Genomic DNA, 26,646 nt, shown 5'->3' on the forward strand with positions numbered 1-26,646 from the left:
CATGATTCTTAGTTTATTCAGATCTTTAAAAATTTCTTCCAGCAATATTTTGTAGTTTTTAATGTTTTACAGGTTTTACTCATATTTTGTTCACGTTTATCTCTCAGTATTTCATATTTTTTGATGCTATTGAAATGTTACTTTTTGTGTGTGTGTGCTCTTAGAAGTACAGTTGATTGTTATATAATACTTATGTCCAGCAATTTTGCCAAATTCACTTGTTACTTCTGGTGGCTTTGTTGTAGATTCCTTGGGATTTTCTGGATTATTCTTTCTGTAGATAAAGGCACTTTTCTTTTTCCAACCTGAGTTATTTTTATTTCTTTTTCTTCTCTTATCGTGCTGGCTTTATCCATCCACGTCAGTGCGTAGACGTTCCTCGTCATGGGGGGATGTGATACAGTCTCTCACCATTAATTGTGATGTTACTTGTAGATTTTTCATAAGCATTCTTTATCAGATTGATTGAGGAAGTTTCCTTTTATTCTTATTTGCTGAGTTTTTATTGTAATGGAGGTTTAATATTTTAAAATGCCTTTTCTGCATTTATTCAGATGATCACAAGGTTTTTCTTTTTTAATCTGTCAGTGTAGTGAATAACATTTAATTGTTTTCAAATGTTAAGTCAACTTACATTCTTAGGATGATCCGCACGGGTGATCTTGTCTACTCCTGTTTAGATATTGCTAAATTCAGTTTGTTAATATTTTGTTAAGGACCGTTTCATCCTTATTCAGGAGGGGTATTGATGCATAGTTTTCTTTTCTTCTAAAATCTGTGTCTTATTTTTATATTAGGCTAATGAAATGATTTTGGAAGTGTTCATGCCTCCTCTCTGTTCTGGAAGAGTTTGTTTAGAATCGGTGGTATTATTCATGCCTTATGTATTTGGTCGACTTCACCAGTGAAGCCATTTGGGCCTGGGGTTTTCTTTGAGAAAAGTTTGAAAACAATGAGTTCAGTTTCTTTAAAAGATAGAGGCTTATTCATGTTTTGTTCTTTTTGAATGGTCTTTAGTAGTTTGTGTCTTTTAAGGAAATTATCCATTTCATCTGAAGTATCAAATTTATTGATATAAAACTTTTGGGTAATATTTCTTTATCCTTTTAGTAAATGTAGGATCTGTGGTGATGTCCCTCTTATTCCTGATGGTAGTAGTTATGTCTTCACTCTTTCTTGATCAGTCTGCCTAGGGGCTTATCAATTTTATTGAGCTTTTCAAAGAACCAGCTTTTGGTTTGATTTTTTTTCTCTATAGTTTTATGTTCGTAACTTCATTGATATCTGCTTTTCAGGATTAGAACATGGTATCAGTCAGAAAGGCCGTATTGTCTCCTCGCTGAATTTGTGCCAGTAAACAGCAGTTATACTCCCTTTTCTCCATGGTGTTTATGGGTCCTTTGTGATTCCGTATTTTCCCTTATCATATTATACTTTGATTTTTCCTTTATAGGTCTGTCTTTTCTCCCAGGGTTGAATTCCTTATGGTAATGGGCTGTTTTACTAAGCTGTTTCCCAGGCTGGAGCACAGTCCTGGCACCTAGGCAGTCACTGTAGCAGAATGAACGGGTGAATGACTGTGTGAATGATGGGGAGAAGGGCAATGTGTGAAAAGCCTGTTTTTGCCTCTAGGGAGGTGATTAGAGAATTTGGGGAATGAGTCACTGTGATGTAGAAGTAGTTAATATTTGTAATATTTTAGATTGTCTGGTTTAAGCAACTAAATATTCCTTTTGAAATGTAAATATGTGTGATGGAGAACTGTGTTGCTTCCTAGGGAAATAAAAGTAGACTCTGCAGCTGAGCTGAGGGCCAGGTTGGGCATAGAGCTGGCACTTAACCTCCAGCCGAGGGGCATGTTTAACCATTGATCTGTATTAGCAGAAATTGGAGGAGAACGGCAGGAAAGTGGAAAGATCAGGCTGAAAAAGAGAAAAGCTCATCAAGAAGATAGATCAAGGAATTGAAGGAAGCTCTTCAGAAGCATTTTTTAAAACAAATAGTACCAGGGTTTAACAAAAAGTACATGCCTGCCATGTTGAGCTTGGTGGAGGCTAGTTAGTACTGTGGCAAGTGGCTGCCATGGTAATATTCCTCAGCTTTACATCTGCACACCCCGATAGATATTTACATGTTCTCTGTGCCTGTGTCATAAGCCACCCCAAACTTCAAATGGTTAAGGACAGTGTGTTGTGAACTTGCACAGTTGTGGGAGTGACTGGATTTGGCGGAACAGTTCTCACGTGGAGTGTCTCATGTGGTGGCAGGTAGGGTGGCTGGGGCTGCAGTCATCCGAAGGCTGGACGTCCAGGTGGCTCCCTTCTGCGGCTGGCAGGTGACGCCAGCTGTTGGTGGCTGGAACTTCAGCTGAGAGCTTAGCCCGAGTTGTCAGCCATCTAGGCTACTTGTAACCTTGTCACGCATGGCTTGGGCTTCGTAGAGCTCCGGACAGGGTTCCCAGAGGGAGTGTGAGCACTTCAAGAGGCTGGGCAGGACCTGCAATGCTTCTTGTGACTAGACTTGGAAGTCCCAGGGTGCCACTTCTGCTGCATTCTGTTGGTTGAGTAAGTCACTGAAGTGAGCCCAGATTCAAGAGGAATGAATTAGACTCCCATCTCTACATGGGAGGAGTAGCAGAGACATCGCTCTGAGTGCCCTTTGGGGGCTTCAGAAAATCAGTTGTGCTGTCACCAGCGGCTATGTCAGAGTGCTGCATGTGTCCTAATGGTAGGTTTTTAAGGGTATTTCTGAGAGGAGAGTATTTCTCAAGACCTTAGCAGCATCCCTTCTGCATGCCTTTTCCTCGTCCTTATTGCTACATTTTAAATGGCTGTTTTGAAGGTTTTCGGGGTTTGTAAATGTTTGCTTTCTGCATGAATTTAGCCTTATTACCTTTAGTATGAGCATCTTGTGGTCTGTTACTGATAGGAAGCAGCATATGTGAAAGCTCTTTTCTTGGGCTGGGAGAGGGAGTGAAAGGCACACAACTTACAAGGTTATTAGGCCAAGTCTGTACAGATGAAGTGACCCGTCGGAAGAAATGGATGATGTTATAATGCAGATGCATTTAAAGCAACAGTCGTTAATTAACATCTGCTGTGTGTCAGGTACTGTGCTTAGTGGGTGTTTTTTCCCCCAAATAGTAGGTATTCCTTTATACACTGAACTTACTTTTTTTAGTAATCATGAAAAGTAGGTAGTATTTCCTCTATTTTTAAAAGTGAGTAAAGTTGTAACCAAGTGAATAAGTAACTTATCTGAGGTCATTAGGCTAGAAAGTGGCCATTCATTTTGTACTATCCTGACTTCTCAAAAATATATTATGATTCTGTTAGTAATCAGGTCATTATCAGATGATTTACATATGATGGTAAATCCACTGAATCACCATGGCATGGTGAGACTGTTCCTTTTCTTTATGCTGTGCTGTGGTTTGCGGTTTGAAGCTTAGGCTAGTGTGTTCACTTAAGGATATTTCATGGCTCCATATGAAGGGAATGAATGGGCTTCAAGATGTTCACAAACTCAAAGATGAAAGAAACCTGGTTACATTCTAGCCATGTTGCATTGCTCTGAGGCATTGAAGCCATAGTACATAAAACACACTTTCTTCGGGAATTTTGGGGGGATAGAGAGCTTTTAGTCATTAAAAGCTCAAGCAGCAATCTCTTAGGTGGTTCATGTGCCCTACTGCGTTGTTCCTCCCCAGCAGAGCATCCTCTCTAGGGCGGCCAAAGTGATCTCGTAACAGCCAGACCTGAGCATATAACTCTTGTGCTGAAAACCTCTCAAATCCTAGCTTGCCTGTCCATCTCTGACCCTGCAGTGGACTCGATCGAGCTTTTGCACTTGTCTTTCCCAGCATGGGGGCCCCCTGCCAGGACACTCATCTCCTTAGCTGTAATTACTCCCTGATGCCTACCTTCCCTGCTCTGCTTTAAGTTTCGTGATCACTGAATCTCTGTCTTGTTTCTGGAAGAACTCCACAGCCAGCAGGGTCCCTGGCATGCAAACAGCATCCCATACATAGGTGAATGAAAATGGTTTTGAAGGAGTAGGCAAAAGTTATGCTCGTTTTCCTCTTCTGTTGTTTGTTTTCAATGTAAGTGCACGTGTTAATCATTTATTCATTTATTCTTCTAAAATATATTGAGCATTTACTCTGAGGTGTAGAGGATACAGAAGAGGTAAGAAAGACATTAACCTGCCCCCAGGTGCAGGGTCTGGAGCAGGGGAAGGTGAGCGCCTTCTCTCTGTGGAATCGGCACACCTGTTTCCCTGTGTGCTGGGCCATCCTGGGTGTTTGAAAGAATCCTCATTGTCACGCACTGGGGTAATTCTCTTTCAGAGTGGTTCTGTTCACTGTGCTTTCCTCTTAGAATTGACTTGCTTTTCCTATTTCTCTTAACCCTACAACCACAGGTCAGTTTTGGTGCCTATTCTAGCGGGCAGGCACCTGACTGTGCAGGAAAAAGAGTTGGAAGATGGCAAAGAGCTTTGTGTTTGAGAAGGGTAGATATTTATAGTGTCTTGGGAGGGGTTGGTTTAGGGTAGATATTTACAGTGTCTTTGGAGGGGGGGTGTTCACCTTAGATGTGCCTAAATGAAACATAATAGCAACATAAATAGGTAACATAAGTATTTACTGCCTGTCAGGCATTGTTGACATTTGTTTTCTGTTTTAGTTCCTTACTGCCGTGGGCATATTAGGCATCATTATCTACATTTTGCCAGTTTAAAAGATAGTGTCAGAGATTAAGTAATTTGACCAAAGTCATGCAGCTTTCCTTGTTGGAGGCACAATTTAAGGCCACTTATGCTTGTTGTCAGTTTTTCTACTGATCCACTTTCTTGATATTAAAATTACTAAATTCTGGTCTGTATGTGTATGCGATTCTTTATCTATACAAAAAGGAAATTGCAGCTCTTATCTGTAACTTTGTCTTTCATTATAATTGCCTGTTTTTGAAGATATAAAATTTTAGATACAGGGTATAGCCAGCAGGTCATATTTTTGTTATGGCATAGTATCTACACATCTTAGTGTTTAAAAATTATTAATTTTTACTCTAGAAACACATCAGAGTGCCTTAAACTCATTTATCTTACTTTCTCTTCCTGAGTTTTTAACCTTGCCTAGAGGGAGGAGATTTACTCAGGATTTTATTTGCTCAGAGAGACTTTTTATATTAGGTGGCAAGGAAAAAATATTTTAAAAATAGTTTCCTTTTATCTTGTTCTCCTCCCATGCTAGAGTTCTTATCCCCTCTATGCTGCCACAAAGTTAAAATGAGAAAGAATTGTTACACTTAAAGTTTATCTTTGTTAGTTCTGTGATAGAATTAAAACTTTTAATAGCTATAATTACCTTCAGGATTTTTTAATACAAAATCATATTCTCATACTTAATGGTACTACATCTGTTTTTTTTTTAATGTATCTTTGATCCTAGAAAATCACTGCAGCTGCTAAGGAAGGTGAGATTTAGTCCCAGAAACATGAACAGAAGGATTTCAAGGAGAGGTGAAAGTTTAGTCAAAGTAGAACAGTGGCAATTGGGAAGAAATGCAGTTGATTGTGAGGTAATACAAGGCAGGATCCGGTGGTAGTTTGGTATAGTCTTTTTTTTTTTTTTTAAATGGGTTAGATGAGAAGGAGTAATATTGGAGCACTTACAACGCGGAGATGACTGTGTGTCCCGCTGTGTCACTCATGGTCCTTGTTTTCAAAGAATAGCAACTGACTCTGGCTGACCAACAAAACTTGAATTTGTCAGAGGATTTGATGGAAGATGGAGGCTAATGGAAGATTAGAGGTAGTTTTGAAGTGGGCAGGGAGGAAGGCCACTCACAAGAGTGGGAAGGAAGCAGAAGTCCACCCCATCCTCTTCTCAGAAGGCAGTTAGTTACACATTGTAGGCCTGGGCTGGGCTGGGAAGAGGTACAGAGCTCAGAAAATATTTCCTAGAAGAAATGGAATAAAACTCAGAAAACTTGTAGTTTGGTCAAGGTCACGTGTGTATTCATTTATTCATTCAGTACTTGCAGTGTGCATGAATTGGGAGATGGGGATTGCCATATATACATTACTAATAAGAAAAAAATATCAAATTGTACAATTTAAATATATGCAGTTTATTGTATGTCAATTATATCTCAGTAAAAGTTCTTAAAAAAAAATACTTGCCATGTGCAAGACATTATCCTGAGTGCTGAAATTTGGCCATGCTTAAGACAGACGTAAACAAGTATGATAAATTCTGCAAGATAGCATGGGGTGAATGCTTTGGGAGGGTAAGTAAAATGATTATCCAGGAACTAGTGTAGGCTTATATTAAGTGTATCACACTTTTTTCACATGTGGGTGTAACAACTATTACTTTCACTCACTAGCTCCATAGACAAGAAAAGACCCTCCTTTGTTTTTCTACCTCCTTCGAAGATTAAGACAGTATATTTGAAAGTGCCAAAAATATGTTTGTCTGCTCTTCAGTAGGTTCTTTAATAAATGCTGACTCCCATCTCTGGCTGAACAGACATTTAATTTCTAAAACAAACAAAAACAAAAACAGTGCTGGCTTAATTCTGAGCCCTTTTTTTCTTTTTTTGTAATATTTTCTTTCTTAGAATTTAAGGTCTTTGAACATATTCAGTTGGTGACTTATGAGCGTACATAAAGATGTGATGCCTTGGCATTCAGACTTTTGAAAGTCCACATAAAATATCAGGCATGATTCTCGCCATTGTTGGTTCTTGTTTAAGGCAAAGTTTTTTCCTTTTAACATATTATTTCTATGACTTGTTAAAAATCATTTCTGGAAAAATCAAATGTAGCAGTTGAGCAAGAAACTTAAAAGATATCAAAGAATGTTTAAGAGATTTGAATGCATTTGAAGGAAATAGGCATGAATTCAACAGACGTAAGCTAGAAGTAGATTAGAGGAAAAGAAATGTCACCCATTTTTACCCATCCTTCAGTAAGATTTATATCTGTTTTACCAGTTGTAGCTTATCATGTTTACCAAACATGTAGCTTATCACTCCTTTTCTTCCTGTCTTACAGAAAAGTTGTAGTGTAGGGATTTTTTGGTTGTTCTTTCATAGATGTTATATAACAGAAGTTTCTTTACTCTCTTATTTTTTAGTCTCAGAGTAAAATGACCTTGTATTTACAAGAAGGCATTGCGGGTGCTATTGTGTAGTAATTCTCACTTTTTTCGGTCTTCAGCCCATGGCCTCAGATTTAACATATAATGTGTGAGTTTTTTCGCAGAAATTCATACCAGCACATCTTGCACGTTTTGTGTGAATTACCAAAGTTTTGAAATTTGCTTCACTCTTCTGATGTAGGTAGTTACAAGGGCCTGTAGAGGGTCTCAAGACCCACTTTTTCTTTACCATATTTTTTCATTCCTGTGGAGCCTTTATGTGACATCTTTGTTTATGAAAGTAGTTTAACCTTCACATAAACAGCTGTGGCCACTAAATCGTCAGTTTCAACAGAACAGCCATGGGGCATTGCTGTACGATGCCCTTTCTCTTTTTGTGAACCGTGAATCTCTTCCTGCCCCTGCCCTGTGTCAGTGCCTCCTGAGACTCCAGTCCCCACAGAAAGGAACTGCTCACTCAGCAGAGCGTTGAAAGTCCTTCCCAGTCTGTCTCCAGTCTCTCCGCCTTCTCAGCCTCGTCACCAGATGCTCCCGCCTTTGTGCCTTATGTGTTTGTCATACCCTGCTGCTCGGTGTTTCTTTGCAGACATCACCATGGACCTCTCTGCATGGGGTGGGACTCCCCTCCATGTAGCCAAGCCCATTCATTCAGGCTCAGCTGAAATACCACTTTTTTTTTTTCTTTTTAATGCTTTTGGTTGATGATAGTGAAACTCATGGAAGTAGAAATGAAGTTCCTCTTGATCTGCTGACCTGGAAGTGTTTGCTATTTCCTTTACATTTTGTAATACTTCATTTGTTCTTAAAATGTAAACTTCGCATTGTTAGTATCCACGTGTAGTCTTTCCTAAACTTTGTATTTCTTGAGAATAGGGTCAGTTTCATTGTCTCATACAGTCACGTACATACCCAGTATTTATCGAGCCCGGGGTTGCCTGGCTCCAGTGTCTGTGTGTGCGTGTCCAGCTGCTGCTCACGGCAGTTAGGTGTTTGTTAGGGAGTGTGGTTGGCGTGTTGTCCACACTCAGGAGCTGGTTGTCAAATGACCAAAAAGTGTCCGAACTTCATGGCATCCCTTTGTGCTGTCACAGGCCTTTTCACGTCCTTCCTAGTGTTTGCTGTGGTAGCTTCTAGCCACTTGAGGCTATTTACATTTAAATTTTAATTCATTCCTTGATTAAAGTAAAAGTAAACATTCAGTTCTCCAGCCACACTAGCTGCATCTCAAGTGCTCAGGGGCCATGTGTGTCAGAGACCACCGTGGGGCTGCCCAGGTGCCGTTTCCACCCTCAAGGAGGGTTCCCTTAGGACGGCGCTGGTCCAGGTGGTTCCAACTCCCGTCTGGCGCAGAGCTGCTTCTCCTCCAGAGCCCTGAGTTTAGAGAGCCAGCCGCGCCTTGAAGGGCAAAAGGAAGGCCTAACCTGCAGCCCTCAGTTAAATGCAGTTGGAAAGCTTCCCTACCGATGAGGACAGATGGCCCTGCGGCTTAGTTCCTTATCCTGCTTAGATGGACCCTCCCTCCTGCACAGGAATCACCTCAGGGCCCTTGCTGTGGTCCCACTGATATTTGTGTAGCTCTTTCTGGTTGTACAGGTTTTTTTTCCCGTTCTCATTTAATTTCCACCTCAACTAAGTGAGGTAATAGGGAATCCCCATTTCACAGGCAGTGAAACAAGTTTCAGAGAGGATGAGTAACTCACCCAGATGAATCCTCAGCAAGGGGTGAGTTAGGACAGGGGCTTGAGCCCCTCTGACTTCACATTCAGAGTGCTCCTCGTTTGACCGTCGGTGCCAGACCCTGCCCAGGGGCAGCACAACCGCAGCTGATAGTTTTCTCACTGCAAGAGAGCCCAGACGGCTGTGGTCTCTTTTGGTGATCTTTGCTTTAATTATATTAATGTTTAAATTTTCATTAAATCTGTATTTGCCTTCTCTTCATGTGTGCCTCTGCGTGAATTAATATACAGAAACCTGGAGTGTGCAGGAGGTAGGGATTTGTTGTGCAAGTTTCGAGGCGGGGCAGTGAGGTGTATCATTAATCCCTGCCAGGTAGACGTATGTCTCAGTATCCCTAATCAATAGCCCAGGGGACTGAGAGCCCTCTGACTCGCTTTTTTTTCCCAGTGTCATACTGTAAGTAGCTGCTGGTCTGTGATTTGAACCCATGTTTTTATTACTTCAAGTCTCACTAAATTAAGAACTTCTTTCCATATTATCATTAATTTATACATTCTCCATGTAGGTGTCAAAAAGCTAGACAGTTGTGCTTGTCTGGAGGCTGTGGGTTAATGGGCTGCTCTGGGAGTGCCCTGAGCAAAAACAGGTGACAGAATAACCTGATGAAGCCTTCACTTAGGGCTATTTTTGAACTTTCCTCTAAGCAACTTAGTTTTACATTCATTTTATGCTCATATTTTGGCTTCATTTGTTCCCAAGCTTGAGATCACAGAATTTAAAGGAGTTGGCTGTCTGTAGCATTTGTATGTAATACCTGTAATACAGTTTCTTTGTCAGAAGCATAATTAACAATATGATTTGTACATCTACTGCCTTCTGGTATTCACAACACAGTTTGTAAATTTAATTAGTTCTTGGAATAGCAAATGTTTTGAAGATGATAAACCCTTTCCCTCTGAATAATGTGTTGAATGGTTATATAGTCATAGAAATTTACTCTATACTTCTCAAATTAGGATGCTGATAGGTCTGCTTCTCAAGGTAAACATCACCTGCAGTTGCATAGTCCCAGATTACATTGTCTTTCTGTGCTTTTCACAGAGGAAATCAGAGATGTAGTCAGATAATTCAGCCTCCAGGATATTCATTATGGTTCCATTGTATAGAGACCATCTATGCTAATGTCATTCAACTCTGATGGTGATGGTTATGGTGTACTGGAGGTGGAGTGGAGAATAACAGGCACACCACCCCTGCTCTCAGCTCTCCCAGGCGTGGTTGAGACCAAGGAAGCAAGTAAGAAAGCACTCTCAGCAGGTGAGCGAGATGCTCCCCAAGAAGGCCTTCCTACCATTCATAAATCACTGGTCTGAAAATGTTTATTTGGGTTTCCAAGCAATATTAAACTAGAAGCATCAAATTAGAAGATGCTGGTGCCATTAGATAAGTGACTTCCAGCCCCCAGAGTTGGGGATGGGTCACACAAACCTAGGTTTCTCCCCATTTTTACACACGGGGAAAGAAGGGCTCAATGAAACTAGTGACTTGTCAGAGGGTCTCCGGTGGTCAAGTTGGGGCTGCTCCCCGACCCCTGTGTCCTTCTTGCCACTCACTGACTCATTTGTGGCTGATAGGGGCCCAGCATGGCGCCTGGCATGTAGTACTTAGACGTCCAACTTGTGGATTCCAGGGACTTTCCGCTGTACTTCCAGGAACTTACCAAGGTGGTGTGTTTGTCAAGTCTAGTCAGGTAAACAGAAGTCACAGCAGGCGTTTTAACAAGACTTAATCTAAAGGATTGGTTAGGGAGATACTAGATGACTGAAAAAGCAAATGAGGAATACTGAAGTAACAGAAATAGTAACACAGGCTCTGCCAGGAGTCAGAACCATCAGGGATGGAGACACAAAGAGAGGACACTTGGGAGAAAGTGCTTCGTGGAGCTGGGACCGAGGCCCATTGAGCCTGGTTACTCAGGAGCTTGTTAAGGGACCTCCCAGGGCTGGGACTCAGCCTCTGAGGAGAGGGTCCTGGCTTGTGGAGGAGGTGCAGAGAATGTGAGGGAAATGTGAAAAATCAGTCATTGCCAGAATTTGGAAACCCTGTTCTGTATGCTGCCAGGAACCAGAGCGAAATGGAGGGGACGGTATCCCTGCCTCCTCTACTCTGGCACTCCCAGATGCGGAACCTGTTGGGAAGCCCTGGCAGCAGAGAAACAGGGCTTGCAGATTCCCTGCCCAGCCTTCCTGGTGAGTGTGTTTGGAGCTGGGAGATAATAGCTTAGCAACTGGCATAGATGGTTTGTTTACAGAAATGAAAGATAGATAGATGACTTCCATTTTGCTTAATTCAGACTTTGGGTATTCTTAAAAGTGCATCAAGTCTCACCATGCCATTCCATGAAGAATATCATCATTCACTCTCATTCACTCACATATTTTTTGAATGCATGTTATATTCATGATGTAGAACCAGGTACTGGGCATGTGATGATTAATAACACAGTTTTATGTGTATAGGAGCTAGTCAGTGAGACAGATGATAGAGATGTATGTAAATCTCCGGGTTGAAAGGAACCGTCAAGTTCAGCTTGCCATCAGGTGATTGAATCCTCTCTATAACATTCCCGCTAGGTGAGTCCAGCCTGTGCTGGTCAGGCCTCTATAGGTGAACTTAAAATCTCTTCAAGATAGCTAGTTCCATCTTTGGAAAATGCTATTTTTAGAATCTTCATCTCTGAAATGAGTAGTAGCTCCTTTCTCTATTTCTGCCTTTTAGTTTCAATTCTATGCCACTGGCCTTCTTACTGACCAAATCTAATCTCTCTTTTGTATGACATACAGAGATAATTGTATGTAAATTAGTGATTCTCTCCTGAATCATTTATCCTTTAGGATAAGCATTTCATTTGTTTCAGTTGGTTTTTTTAGATAGTGCTTTTCATTTTTTCCCATTATTTCCTCCCTTATAGAGCCTTTTTAAACATTTTTTTCCTCGAATCATCCTCCTCCTCTTACTCCCCTTTCCTGATGAAATAGTGATCCTTTAGATATACTGTATATCTGATTATGTATTGTGACCCTTTGGTGAGACAGTAACCATTGTTGCTATGAAAATTGGTAAGTTCTTGAAAATCTAGGGGAACACCTCTCTGGATTCCTGTCCATGTTATTTGTTTCTGTGTTCTCATCTTAGTTTGTTACTCATTCATTGAATAGATCAATAAATTATCCCACCTCTATGTTTAAGAGAAGAGAGTAGAGGACAGTCAGACATCAACCTAACGTACTAGTTGTTAGTTTTAGTCAAACTAATGCTCTGTATTTATCCTTTGAATCTGTCTCATTTGCCTGGATAGGCCATGAAGTGCAATTCTGTGAAGTCAAAAGTTATCTGTATTTTCAGCCTTAAAACAGATGACGCGGTTGTCAGTAGATTTGACAAGTGGAACCCACTGGACTGCATGATTGCTTAACCAGATATTTCGTGGTTGAAGGACAAAATGAAAACAGAGGAATGCTATTGACTGGCTTTAGTGTAGTTATTTTTCTGTAAGATCCTAGATGATTTTAATGTACAGCTTGGTCTAGAATGTGAAGATCTATACCTGACTTGACAAATCCCTTTAAGAAAACCCCCAGTGGGAATGTCCACCGTGAAGAGATACCATCTAACTCATAAGGAGAAGGAAAATATAAAATGTGGCTGGAGACTAGTACGGATAACACATCCTGGCTTTAAAATGATGTGGGAAGGTGTCCCCATTTTCAATACTTGTATGTATCTGTGTAGAGATATTTCCTGTCCTCAAAGGCTGTGGCTGATTAAAGTGTGTACAGCTGGATTGTTATCAGTGCCTTAACTTTCTATGATGATTAAATCTGAGTAACAAAATATGTTTCTGCTGTAATTGTATTTTGTTTTTAAAAAGTGTTTTATGCTTGTTTGGGAGTTTTTAGGCAGCTTAGAAGAGCATTGAGTTGTGAGGGAAATATAATATTTTAGGCATCTTGTATGCTTTGTACTAATATTAAGCTGCATTTTTTTTTAGTAGTGTTCATTATTCTAGCATCTCTCTCATGATTTTGTCAATATGCCTTTTCAACAGCATCAGAGTCGATGTTCTTGGGGATCTGGTTGCAATCTGTGATAATGCTATTTATTTTTAGAATTATTTTTATAAAAGTGAACCTGTAAGTAATCATTATATGAAAAAATATGATTTAATGTCTTAAGGATTATTTTCCCCCAATTATTCTGACTCTCTGCTACATAAGTAGGGACTGGCTATGATTCTGTATAGCGAAAGCTTGATTATATCCTACTTTGAATTTATTTTGAACAGTCTGTCACACCCATAGAGTTTGTATTATTGTATATCTAACCAATAGAAAATAATCATTGGTAATCTTATTAGATATGAAAGTAATAGAGAGCAAAATGCTTGTATTATATGGTTGTTATAGAATATCATTAGTACAGTCATATTTCTATCTCAAAGTGTGATAATGCCAGCGGGATAAATGAGAAAGACATTGAATCTTCACACAAAGGAAATGGGTTTTATAATGAGTGCAGCCTGAACAGAACTAATCTCTTTCTGGGATCATTACTTCACCTAATCATAAAACCTTTTTTAATTCAAATCCTTGCAGGGTTCTAATTGGTGACCTCTGGAGCCTGATAATTGTTTAAAATAGCTGGTCTTTTGCAGTATACTTAATGATGTTTGCAATTAAAAGTGAGAAATGTGGTTTAACCCTTAGGCAGGTATAACTAAAAAGTAGATTTTCCTTTTTTTCAGTCTTCAGTAGTTATTCCCATTCCTCCTCCCAGCAGTTACTGACTTAAGTCATTATTAACTCAAATTAACCTAATGTATTGTTGTCTTCATTTAGTCTGTGGGTTTGCCAAGTCTCCGTTTGACAAATGCATTGGGGTACATTGAGAGCAATCCTGAGTCATTTGGAATAGCCAGGGGATTGGTCTGTTTGGGTCGGCAAGAACTCCTAGCCTTCTTTTTCTCTGTTGTCTACGTTCATCTTTCTGCCTTTTTTGGGTGATTGAAGTAGAACCTGAGACCTTTCTTTGCAACCAGTTTCAATAAATATTTATTTCAGAACTTTCCTTAGTACCAGATGAAAATGAGTCAGTGGAGAGAAATTTGCCACTATTAACCATTAGGCCTGGTAAATCTGAATGACCCTGGGCCTGGTTGTTGGTTGTCTCCACCACTGTGCATGGAAGCATCTTGGAAATTAGTTTGCACTGTTGTACTTTTATTATGTTTTTATCTTCCTCTGTTGGTCCTGTTACGTTTCTCATTGTAAACAGCGGGCATTCAGTGAATGCAGTTGACTGTTCCTATAAAATTTTCTTCATATGTTGGAGGTGGAATCTAATCTATTATGTTACCTGTTGGCTCAGAAGGTTTTGTTTTGTTTTGAAGTGTTGACAAAAATTAATCAGTCAATCTAAAATCTTATATGAGCCAAATTGAGCATTATAACCCAGGAACAGCCTCTCAGAAAGTTCCGGGAACTGTTCTGCCGGTTAGAGGCCAAAGCACAGTTACATACGTTTTTGAGGCAGAGGGCTGTGTATTAAATGATGTTATTGTTGACAGTTTACAAAGCCCAGATCTAAGCTTACCGAGCAGGTGGTGGGCCATGGGTCAGCGTGACCCCTTACAAGATTAAGAAGGAAGGTTATCTTTTAAGGGGTTGTCTTGTCGACTCTAGAATGTTGCTCTTTATGGCTGAGCAGGTATTTCTGCTAGTGGGGAGGGTTGGTTGATGCATGATGTGGCTACACCATGCACAGTAGAGGGGAGAGAGCAGGCCAAAGGGCAAAGAAGAATTTTTGTGTTTAAGTTTTTCTTTTCTTGCCATAAAATATGAATTTTATTTCACAGAAGCCAGTTGTATGGTATTTTGGAGAAGAAGCAAACCCTGTGAGAGTCAGACTTTAGCTCTGCCAGATATTAGGTACAAGAGAAAAGGGGGTGATAAGTCCTGCCCCAGCACTCTGAGAAGCTGTGTGAACTTCGCGAATGCAAAGCCTCCATGGTAGGGTCTAGAATGTAGTATTCCTTCAACTTGTTAGACTCCTTCTACCAGTTTTAAAGAACATCTCATCTCTGATTTACATTCCTCGGTCTTTATGGTTTTAAAATTATAAAACCCCTTTGCAATTAAAAGTTTATTTTGCAAAGTGTTAGACTTTAGTACCAAAATTCAGTAACCTACTTATTTCTGAAGGTTTTTCTTTCCCCTTGTTTAGGTGATAAATTTACATTTCACTGGGGCATTGAATGATCATCATGTCTTATCTTTGTATTTTTCTTTTTTCTGCCACGATGCCTTTTGTTTGGTGAATGTCTATATTTAAGGGGAAGAAAAGGGGTCAGTATACTGGAAGCATTTTTTTTTCTCTTAAAAATTGATAAAATTTGTTATAATTCTGAGTAGTGCTCAGAATTTTTTAGTTATTTGGATTTGAATTTCTAGAATCGTATTGCTTTCACAAATTCTTGAAATCCATTCTACAGTGAGATACATGTAAATCAGTCATCATAATTTAGGCTTTGCATTAAGTAAAGAAGAGTAACCTGTATTTGCATTATGTGTTAGTTTTCAAAGCACTTTGATAAACATCATTTGTTTTGGTAACTTGTAATAACTTGGTTAGTTTCCCCCAAAACTAAATAATAATCCAAAGAATTTTTCTCACTCAAAATCAAGATCCCTTTACTACAGCGATGCCAAGAAACTGGAGAGAGCCTGGCTTTAGGAATCGGGTACATGGGGGTTGGAATCCTAGATCCGGGTCGCTTGTGGGATCTTAGCTAAACCACTGGATTCTGTAAGCAGCTGTTTCCTTTCTGTAAAGTGAAGATTACCTCTACTCTGCTGCATCATTACAAGTATTAAGTGCCTGGATGATAGTCACTAAATAAATTCCAGCTGCCAGTATTATTGTTATATTTTTGTTACTTCTCCATGATGGGTAGAAGAAGTACAGTTGGCTCTTGAACAACGTGGGTCTGGACTGTGCAGGTTCACTTATATGCAGATTTTTTAAAAATAGAAAATAATGGTTGAATCTGCAGATGTGGAACCATGGACACAGAGGAACTGTGGATATGGAGGGCCACCTGGATAGTTACACGCAGAGTTGGGGCTGCATGGAGGACCAGCGCCCTTGATCCCCTCCTTGTTCAAGGGTCAGCTGTAATTCCTTTCTCCCGCTCTCCTTATCAGTTTTTTCTTCCTTCCTGGGGGAATTTGACGGTCATTTCCTGTGTGTATGTTTTAATCTTATGCATTGTGTATATATTTAAGGATACATTGTATGCAAATGTTAGCTCTGTCTTTATAAAAATAGGTTTACTTCCAAGAATTTTAATATTTAGAGTATTGACTGTTCTTTGCTCCTTGGATGGTATATTTTTGTGTATTTATGATGAGCTTGTTCATTCTTATTAGAGAGTGATATGCATCTCTATTCTGCTGTGCCATTTATTTCTGTTTATGGAAGATTATTTGCAAGATCATGAGCTGTATGAATCAGTCTAGTCTGGGCAGGTTTTAGTGTATTCAACTCTGGTTTGAATCTAATAGGTGTTCTGTTAGGTTTGGATTGCTTAAATAAAATAATTCCTTTGTGAAAACATTTGTCATGTTGGAGGTTAAAAAATATCTTTTCAGACACAGCAGCCACAGTAACATTTTAGTAATCTGTCAAATAGAATTTACAATGGCTGTGAAAACTATATATATTTTAAGATCATTTTAAATCCTCCAACTAGGCTCTTGTATTACTTTGAAATAGATTTCTGAGTGTTGAACATGTAGGTATTGTCACTCTGCTTATGTGGACTTCTTGTTTCATTATAGATCCAGGCCAACAACCCCTGTCTTTAATAAGTTCGTGCAGAGTTAAGGTCCTTGGGAAAGGGGGCACTTTTGACCATATTACTGTCTACACTAGTACTTTATTGTGCAGGCTGATTTGTATTATTTATACTCTTCTGAACCTTTCATGAATTTTTATTACATAGATTTTAAACAACTAATGAGATAGGCTTTAATGTTAGCTAAATCGTAGTGTGACTCCTGCCTTAGTACTTATGAACTGTCCAAACTTTGGCAAGCTTCTCACCAATGTGAGTCCTCGGGGTCTTATTCTGTGAAATGAGGGTGATAGATCATAGGTTCATTAGAATACAGAGAGACTTTGAGTCAAACGTGCAGCCCCTAACCTGGTGAATCACTGTCAACAGTGTCATAATAATTATTATTTACTTAGTCCTGTCATAAGTGATCTCTAAAATGATTTTCATTACTTTTCAGTATTTTACTGTGTAATATTATACGTGGTAAGCACAAAAGGAAACTTCTGTATGTAAAGGAGGCCTCACACACTCTGTTTAAAGCTTCCTTCAATTTACCAAAGATGTGGGACTGGATTGCTGCTTTTTGCTTCACCAGGTCCTCTTTCCACCGTCCTCCGCTCTGTGCCCCCTGCCCCTGGGGCTGGTGTGGGTGCCTCAGGGCTGCATCAGCAGACACTCTCCCCCTCCCCAGTGGAGCCACCAGCAGCACATCTGCAGGAGGAAGTGAGATCCCAGTGAGTGTTCTCTTTGGCTTCCTCTGTGTTAGGTCAGCACAGGCGGGCTGCTTCCCTCTGGGGAAGTTATACCCTTGCCGGGCTGCCCTCTCCATGCTGTCTCTCTTTTCCTTTCCTTGCCCCTTCCTGCTTCCCAGCTTTGCGGCAGTAACACCTCCCTTCCTAGCTAACCCCTGAGTACTGCACCATTCTTTGCTGCTGTTGTTTTAGGATACCTCCACCTTTATATAATATATAGGTCCTTAATTAAACTGTCTTCAGATTCTCCATTTAAATGCCATCTGTTTCTTCCTGGAATCCAGTTCCTTGGGTTATGCACCCAGGGAAGAACAGAGGCTCTAGGAACAGGCAGAGGTACAGAGCATCAGGGTTTCTAACTCAGAGTTTCTGATCCGGAAGGGTAAATTCCATGTGGGCTAAGCATAGGAATTCATTGGCTTATTAGTGCATTCTTTCATGGACCTGTTTCATAAAGAATATTTGTTTTCCTTTATAAAAGCACTGTGTAACAGGCTTGATTGGGTTGTTAGCTACACAGGATGTCTAATGACCTGTCTATAGACTGTGTTGGAAAAGTGTCTTGGACTTTGAGCCTGAGTTTGAGGCTTGGTAATGTTCCTTGCCAATTGTATGACTTCTAGAAATATATTTTCTAACGTTTCTTATGTGCAAAATTTGAATAATGCTTAACCTTCCTGGAATATTGTCAGGATCATGAAAGGAGTTGGCGGGCGGGGTGGGGGGGGGTGGGGAGCTGACATGACAGTCTGTTGGAGAAGACGGGCATTAAGTAGGAAGTTAGACTTGTGGTGAGTATCATGCTAGAACACTGTTGTTTTGGTTAACTAGTCTGGGAATTCAAAGACAGTCTTTCTAGGAAGTGGGGTTTAGGCAGAGGCACCAAAGAGAAGACTGTTGTTAGGGGGAAAGTCCCCAGAAATGTTTCAGTCTTGGGGAAGAAGTGCAGAAGCCTGAGCCACAGTGAGCTGGTGCTTTAGAAGCTATAAAGAGCTGGGTGCTAGGGGTAGAGGGCAGGGCAGGGGAGAGGAGCACAGGGCACACCTGTGCGTTTCTCTGGCTGGGCATCCCGCGGGCTTGATGCCTTCTCTGAATATGAAGGGTTTGCCTCTCTGATGGCTTTCTGTCCACTTCAAATAGAAATGAACCCTCTAGTTTCACCCCTCACGGGTTGTTCATGGGACAGGTTGTTTTATCATCCAGCTGGGATGTCATCTGCGCTCTTTCCATGTTCCACCCATTTCTGCTCAGGACCACCTTTCCTTGAGGATGGCGCTCAAGCCAACAGCTTTCCGTATCTCCCTATTGTTACTGAACCCTTAGTACCTCAGCGTTGACCTTAAGAACCTGGTCTGCCTTGTCATACTTTTTTCCTCATTTCTCCTCTGTGTTGGCCACAGAGAACCATCCTTTTTCTCACCTTGGTTCTTTTCTGCAAGAACCCAGGATATGGGGTCAGGAAATTGAGTTCATGTCTCAGCTTGTTCACTTACTGGCTCTGCAGTGGCAGGATTTTGTCATCATTACTTGTGTGATTTATTTCATTTTGTACTGTTAAAGGAGAAAAGGGAAAAGAAAAAAAACTTCATGTATCAACTACAGTCTAATGTGTCAGATGAGGGAATGTGAACCAGTGTTTCCCAGGGTTACTTTACTTCGTTGAAGAACTCATCAGCTCTTTGCCTGGCAAACCCACTCCTCATCTTGTAAGAACTTAGCACGCATTTGCTAGCTTTTTGAATAATTTTCCAAGTTCCAAACCTGTTTGTCCCTTTTCTGCAGCACTGTGTGTGTTAAATATATGCCACAGATTCTGTGTATTCCCAGCACCCAGTTCAGTTTCTCCAACATATCAGCACTCAGTCAGTGTTTTTTGGGTAGATACCTACTCCTCACTCTGTCACCTCATGGACCGTGTTGCATTGGAAGTATCATTGGATTCTCAAAATAAAATATTGTTCATGTAGTTTCCAGACACACATCTGTTGCTTCAGGTGGGGGAGCAGGCCAGGTAAGCTCCTCATCACAGTCTCAGTGAGAGGATATCTTAATAAAGAACTGAAATGAATGATCAAGAGTCAAGCTCTGAATTTTCAGCCAAGGCGCAAAATATAAACACAGCAGTCTCTGTGTGCATTCTTATTTTATTGTTTCAGTATTAAAAAAAAAAATCTGCCCAAGTGTCTAAAGATTTAAAATTTAAAGGGCAAAATATTCACGATTTAAAATTTTAAAAGTGTAAAAGAGAGAGATACAGTGAAAAGTCTCCTATTCTTGTTTCTTATCCACTGCATTCCCCCCTTGACAATTAGATAATCACTGTTACTTGTTTCTTATATATAAGAAGGGAGCTATTTTCTGTGCATATACAAGTGAATATGAACATATATTCTTACACTGTTTTACACTGTGTGTGTGTATGCGTAGTAAACGATGTATTTGGTGGAGACATTTTCCTATCAGAACATAAAGAGTTTCTTGACGTTGTAAAGTAGCTGTATGCAGTTTCTTTGTATGGCTGTGCCCTAACTTAGTAACCAGGCTCTTAATTATAGACATTTAGGTGATTTCCAGTGTTTTGCTATTGAAGACAGTGCTTTAAATGGGTAACTTTGTATATAATATTTTATATCTATCCAAGTATATCTGTAAGGTAAATATGTAGAAATGGAGTTGCTGGGACAAAGGAAAATGTCAATTTAGAAATGCTTGGTTCTGTGAGAGAATTTAAGCAGTTTTAATGAAAATTTACATTACTAAATTTTTTTATATAGGAAGTATAACTTATTTAAATCCAAAGATTATTTTGCTGTGTTTTAGAAGATTAGTGAATTTTAATATATTTGGTAGGCTGAAACGGTAAGTGTCCATTGCTTAGGGAGCTCCGGATGGGACCAAGATAAAAACAAAAAAGAAATGGAAAAACAAAAGCCAGAAAAGACATAATTGACACTAGATTTCTGGGTTGATAGAAATTTGGTGTCCCTGGTTTGAAAATATAGCATTTTAATCCCCTACATCATCTAAAACCCAATCACACATTTGCTTATTATTTCTGAGCTGGGAGATGGCATTGCTACATTAAACTGTGTGTAACAAATGTAATCTGGGGATTAACGGAAGTCAAATCCCCTATGTGTTTGACCTTGAACATCTGGCTGGATTTTCTATGGTTGGCCTTCATATGCTCCAATTTGCCAGAAGGTTAAATCCACCTTGATAGGTATCCTGTGCCTTCCTTTCCCTAGGGAAGGCCGGAGGGGTGGTAGTCTGAGTTTTAGAATATGAAACTCCCAGTTAGGGACAGTTTCAAGATTTCATTAGATCATTTTGCGTACCTCCTATTATTTTGCACTTTATTTTATTGGACTTCATGAAAACATCAGCCTACTTATACTCTTCAATCAAGTAGAAATGCAAAATTGTTGATTGAGCAGCTCCTAAAAAACAGAGGATTTGACCAGTTTTGAGTGTTACCACTGGAGGTCACACAGGGGCCTGAGCCCTGCTGGAAACCAGATCTGTTTGATGCCAGTGACAGGGATGGTGCTCTTTCCACTGCTGTGTGGTGTGATAGGCCCAATACATATAAACCTACATGCTTTAACATGGCATCAGGCTTTAAATTTTTTTGTTAAATAAATCTTAAACAGGGAAATATTATTTTTTAGCATATTTCAGAGCCTACTTAAGGTAACAACAAAGTATTTTATCAATATAAGATTTGGAAAGTTGACTATCTGGAGAGGAAATTAGGTATTTTATATATTCTTCTTTCAGTTTTTATTTTCCTCTTTAAAATCATAGGCATATTTCAGACTTTAGTGTAATATATGTTAAAATATATTTTTTCTAATTTTTTCATCTTACCTTTATGACTTTCCATGTTACTTCAAATGTTAAATGTCACTGATGCCAGGAATAACATTTTGAATGCTGATTAGGGAATTAAATATTAAATTATGCATCTAAGTTCTCAAAATTATAAAAATGCTTTGTTATTTAAAAAGAAAACAGGTAGTTAAATATATTTTGACAAATGTATACATACATTAAAAATTCTTTTTTCTAGGAAGTTTCAGTGTACCTAATTTTGCTGAATCTTCTAACTTGCTAACGGTATTCCCAATTATAGCATAAATGGATAAATAAAAATAGAATGTGGAATTTATTTTCCTCTACTGATTAAATCTGAAGTCATTAATTGTTGTACTCGATGGAGCAGATGACATGTGACTTATTGTTTTTTACTGAAGAAAACAAAACTGATTTTGCTTGTGTCCACCGTTAGTTGTACGATTTTCAAGCACATTGTATGTGTGGGTGCCCGTGTGCTAGTTCATTCATGGAAAATTTCTGAAAGAGTATATAACAGCCTATATTATTACCTCTGGAGTATGGGTAGAGAAGAAACCTTCTTTTACTTTTAAATTCTACGATACTGTTTTAAATTTTTACCATATGTGTATTTTATTTTTATAGAAAAATGTCAAAATTAAAAGTATCCTTGAAAGGTTTTTTTCCAATAACAATAACAAGAATTATCTATGTAAATGTTTGCATTTCACATACTTCTGTTTCAGTGTATATTGTTCCTATGCAGATTCTATATAAAATGATATAGTTTTACAGGATCAAAACATGAGATAATGCAAGGAAGCCAGCAAAATAATCAGTTTAGTTGGAAATTTAGTAATTATCTTTTTTCTTAGAAGCCTTGGTCAGAAGCTGCAGAGCTAAGCTAGGAATGATAGTAGAATTGTGTACAAAGTGCTTTGTATTGTGGTGGGAGGGACTGATTCTCCCACTGCTGGCTGCCCAGTCAAGGAAAGGAATGGTCGCACAAAAATAGTAGTATTTAATGTGGTTGAATTTCGAAGGAGATACGTGAAATTGAAATCATCAGAATAACATCACAAGTAGAGAAAAGAGCATTAACAAAGCTGTGAGCTTGTAGTTGGCCTTGTCACTTGTGAGGAGGGAAGATTTGGTTGGAGAGGTCGACTGACAGAAGGTTGTCCAGGGCTTTTAATGCCCTCTTAGAGAACCCATTACTGATGGGGAATGCCTTGGAGAGCCAGGTGGGGTTGATAAATAGGGATATCAGTACTTGATAATGCTGAACTGAGAATAGTTTCTGGCTTTTCTTTGCTATTAGATCAGCCTTTTTCTAGGATTCCGAAAGGCCCCAAAGAATCTGTTTTTATGTTTGTGTTTGTTCCCCTCCATTAGGTTGGGCAATTGAGATTTGACTTTGTGGTACCCTGGTATGTGTGTTTTCCCACTGTACTGGTGAAGAATCATCGATTAAATGGGACATATGTCATTACTTGAAAAAACTACCCATCTGAAGTCCATCTTCTGTATATGGTTTCTTACCACAATATAGCTAAGGAGAACCCCCAGCCTCTGGATTTCTAAGTCAGATACTTTACAGTTATCTGTTTTTCCTCCACAGAAATAGAGAAATTTCAAAAAGGAGAAGGCAAGGACGAAGAAAAGTACATTGATGTGGTGATTAATAAGAATATGAAGCTGGGACAGAAAGTGTTAATTCCTGTGAAGCAGTTCCCTAAGGTAAGACAGTGAGTTTGCACTGCAGGTGTGTTAAACTTTATCACGGGGGGAGCACATGTTTAATTTGTATTCTGTTTGGTGTTTTCTTGAGGTGTTTTTCCTTTGCATAACACCCCGACACGCATAATTTTTAAATTAATTAAAAACTTATTTAGTGATTTTATCCTTTCTGTTTGACTTTGGTATGAGTTATGGAGCCCTAAAAAATATTATTCTGAGTTATGTTTTTGACTTTGGACAGCCTGTTCAACTTCTTCCTGCTGTAGTTTCTTCATTTGTAAGATAAGGTTGGCTTGATAAAAATTAAATAAGATTATCCACGTTAAGTGCTTAGCATAGGGCTTAGCACATAAATGTTCAAAATATTCTCTGATTATCTATTCTAGGAAAAATTTTAATTTTTATTCATTGCGAGTGTTATTTTATGACACGGAGCACAGTTACAATAGGGGCTTTAAAGTCTATCTAATCCTAAAATCCTGATCATCCTGGATTTTGCCTAAATTGATATTCTTTTTACTCTGCTTTTCGTTTTTCTTTCGAGTGTCTGTGTACAAGATTTATGTTGTATATATTAGTAGTTAATTTCTTTCGATTGCAGAACAGTAATCCAGTACCTGAAGATACCACAGTGTGTTCATCCATTTGCCTGGGCAGTTTTCAGTTTGGGGTTATTATAATTAAATTGAACATTTTCAGACAAGTCATTTTGTGACCATGTGTCTTCATTTATTTTTAGTAAATACTTGGGACTTCAATTGCTGTGTCTTTAGTTTTATAATAAATTGCCATAATTTTTTTCCCAAAGTGGTTGTATTAGTGACATTTCTAGAACAGTGCTTGCAGAGTTGTGGTTGCTCCATATCTAAATCCATGTTTGATGTTGTCAGGGTCTTTAATTTCAACCATTCTGTTAGGGTATTTGTGTTTTCTGGTGTTAATTTGCATTTCCCTGATGCTGAATGGTTTTGTGGACTTTTTCAAGCGCTTATTGGCCATTTATATATCTTCGATTTTGAGACCTCCTTTTAAATCTTTTGCTGCTCTCTGAGTTGGCTATGTGTCTTCTTATCATTGAGTTGTAGGGGCTTTTTTAAAATATATCGTGGATACAGATCTTTTGTTGAATATATGTGTTGTGAATATTTGACGCAGTCTGGCTTGCCTATTATTTTCTTAATAGGGTGTTGTGATAAGCAGAAGTTTTTAATTCTGATGATGTCTAACGTATCAAGTTTTTCTTTTATGATTTTACCTTCTGTCAACTAAGAAATCTTTGCCAGCCTCAAGAAAATATTAGAGTCCTTTCTAAGTTGTAAAGGTGGTCTCCTGAGTTTCCTCTAAAAGCTTTATTGTTAGAGCTTTGAATTCTATGTCTATGATACATCTCGAATTAGTTTTTGTGTGTGATGTGAGATAGTTAGAATTCATTTTTTCTTCATATGGATATCCAGTGTTTTTAATACCATTTGTTGAAAGATATTTTCATCCCACTGATTGTGTTGGCACCTTTGTTGAAAATTGGATGCCTCTGTTAAGTGAGGGTCTATTTCTGTCCTTTCTATTTGGTGTCATTGATCCATTTACAAATCATTATGCCAGTACCACACCATCTTAATTACTGTAGCTTTTTATAGTAAGATGTGGAGTTAGGTAATGTAGTCCCTTCAACTTTGTCCTTTATCAGGATTGCTTGGATATAGATCCTTCGCAATCCTTTATAAATTTAAGAATTCTTTTCACAAAACATTCTGATGGGATTATGATTGCAGTTGCATTGAATCTGTTGATCAGTTTAGGGAGCTCTGACTTCTTAGCAATATTGTCTTCCCTTGCTTGAACATGTTGTGTCTTTCCATTTATTTAGATTTTTAATTTCTCTAGTAGCATTTTGTACTTTTTAGGGTAAAGGTCTCGTCTTTTGTTAAACTTATTCCTGAATATTTTATGTCTTTTGAACACTCTTGTAAAATGGATATTTCAAAATTTTATTTTCCAGTTTTTTGCCTCTAACGTAAACTTTGGTGTATTGACCTTGTGTTCTGCTACCTTGCTAATAAGTTCACTTGTTCTAGTAAGTTGTTTTATAGATTCCTTAGAATATGGTAGGTACATAATCATATCATTTGCATAAACAGTTTACTTCTTTCTTTCCAATTTTTATGCTTTTTATTATCTTACATTATTGTATTGGCTAGGGTCTCTAACATAATGCTTGAATACAAGTGGTGAGATTAGGCATTTTTCTCTTGTTCCCAATCAATGTGGAAAACATTCAGTATTTTACCATTAAGCATGGTAACAGCTGTGGGTTTTTTTTGTAGATGACCTTTATCAGGTAGAGGAAGTTTTCTTCTGTTTTAGTTTTGCTGAGAGATTTGATCCTGGTTGGGTAATGAATTTTGTTGAATATATTTTCTGCATCTGTTGAAATGAACACAGGATGTTTCTCCTGTTTGCTGTTAATATAGTGAATTTTATTGATTTGGCTAAATTAAACCAATTTTGCATTCCAGGATTGAATTCTATTTGATGATGTATTATCCTTTTTATACATTGTTGGATTCAAATGCATCTGTATTCATGAGTGATAGTGGTCTATTTTATATATATATATATGTACACACACATATATATATATAAAGTGGAGAAGTGTTCTCTCCCCACCCCACCCCCCTTTTTTCCCCATAGAATGTATGTCAATTTGGTGCTGTTTTTTCTTTATTATTAGGTAGAATTCACTAATGAAGTTATCCAGGCCTGGAGTTTGGTGGTGAAAAAGTGTTTTCAAATATATATCTTTATATATGAATCAAATATAAATTCTTGTTATCTTTAATTGACAAGGCACTAATAAGATTTTCTATTTCATCTTTCATAAAAATTGTTTTGTGTTTTTCAGAAGATTTGTCCATTTCATCATAATAGTTCAGCTATTGCTTCTTTGCCTTTTCGGATCCTTTCACTCCCTACCTTTTGAGACTGTAATTACATGTACTTTCAACCTGTTGATATTCTCAAAAAGATTCACTTTTGACTTTATTCACTTTTGTTATTAGCTTTTCCCCCGGTTCTTCAGTTTGGGTAATTTCTACTGCTGTATCTTAAACTCATTGATTCTTTCCTATGTTATCTTTATTTTTTTGTTAAGCCTATCAGATAAAATTTTTGTATCAGGTATTATAATTATCTGTTCCAGAATTTATATTTGATTCATATATATGTGTGTGTATTTGAAAATGTTTTTTTTCTCTCCTGGGATTTTCCATTTATTGCAGGTGTTGTATTATCTCGTGTAATTGAGCACTATTAGAATAGGTGCTTTAAGTCTCTAATTGTAAAATCTCAGTCATCTTAGATTTAACCTGAATTGATATACTTTTATCTTGACAGTCATATTTTTTTCCCATTTTTTTTGTATTTTGAGTAGTTTTGGAGTGTATACTGGACATTGTGAGTATTGTGGAAAGTGGATTCTGTTACATTTCTTTGAGGAATGTTGATGTCTTTGGATTCAGACTGCAGACTCTGTTGGGTGGAGTACAGAACTCAGTTTATGTCTTAGTTTGACTTTT

General features: G+C 38.5%; 1 protein-coding gene across 4 annotated transcripts in view; it reads left to right on the forward strand.

Annotated features, from left to right (window-relative positions):
- The window catches only part of KHDRBS3 (KH RNA binding domain containing, signal transduction associated 3), a 154,608-nt gene that overhangs the window by 25,290 nt on the left and 102,672 nt on the right, over nt 1-26,646 (forward strand). For all 4 annotated transcript variants that reach the window (XR_009053817.1, XR_009053816.1, XM_057735718.1 and 1 more), the window contains exon 2: nt 22,953-23,071. Coding sequence is in view for 2 of the 4 variants with exons in the window: in XM_057735718.1 (XP_057591701.1) it covers nt 22,953-23,071 (119 nt within the window). In the remaining 2 variants the exon portion in view is untranslated. The remainder of the gene's footprint in view (nt 1-22,952; nt 23,072-26,646) is intronic.

Source organism: Hippopotamus amphibius, chromosome 5, assembly GCF_030028045.1.
Source record: "Hippopotamus amphibius kiboko isolate mHipAmp2 chromosome 5, mHipAmp2.hap2, whole genome shotgun sequence".
Taxonomy (NCBI): Eukaryota; Metazoa; Chordata; class Mammalia; order Artiodactyla; family Hippopotamidae; genus Hippopotamus; species Hippopotamus amphibius.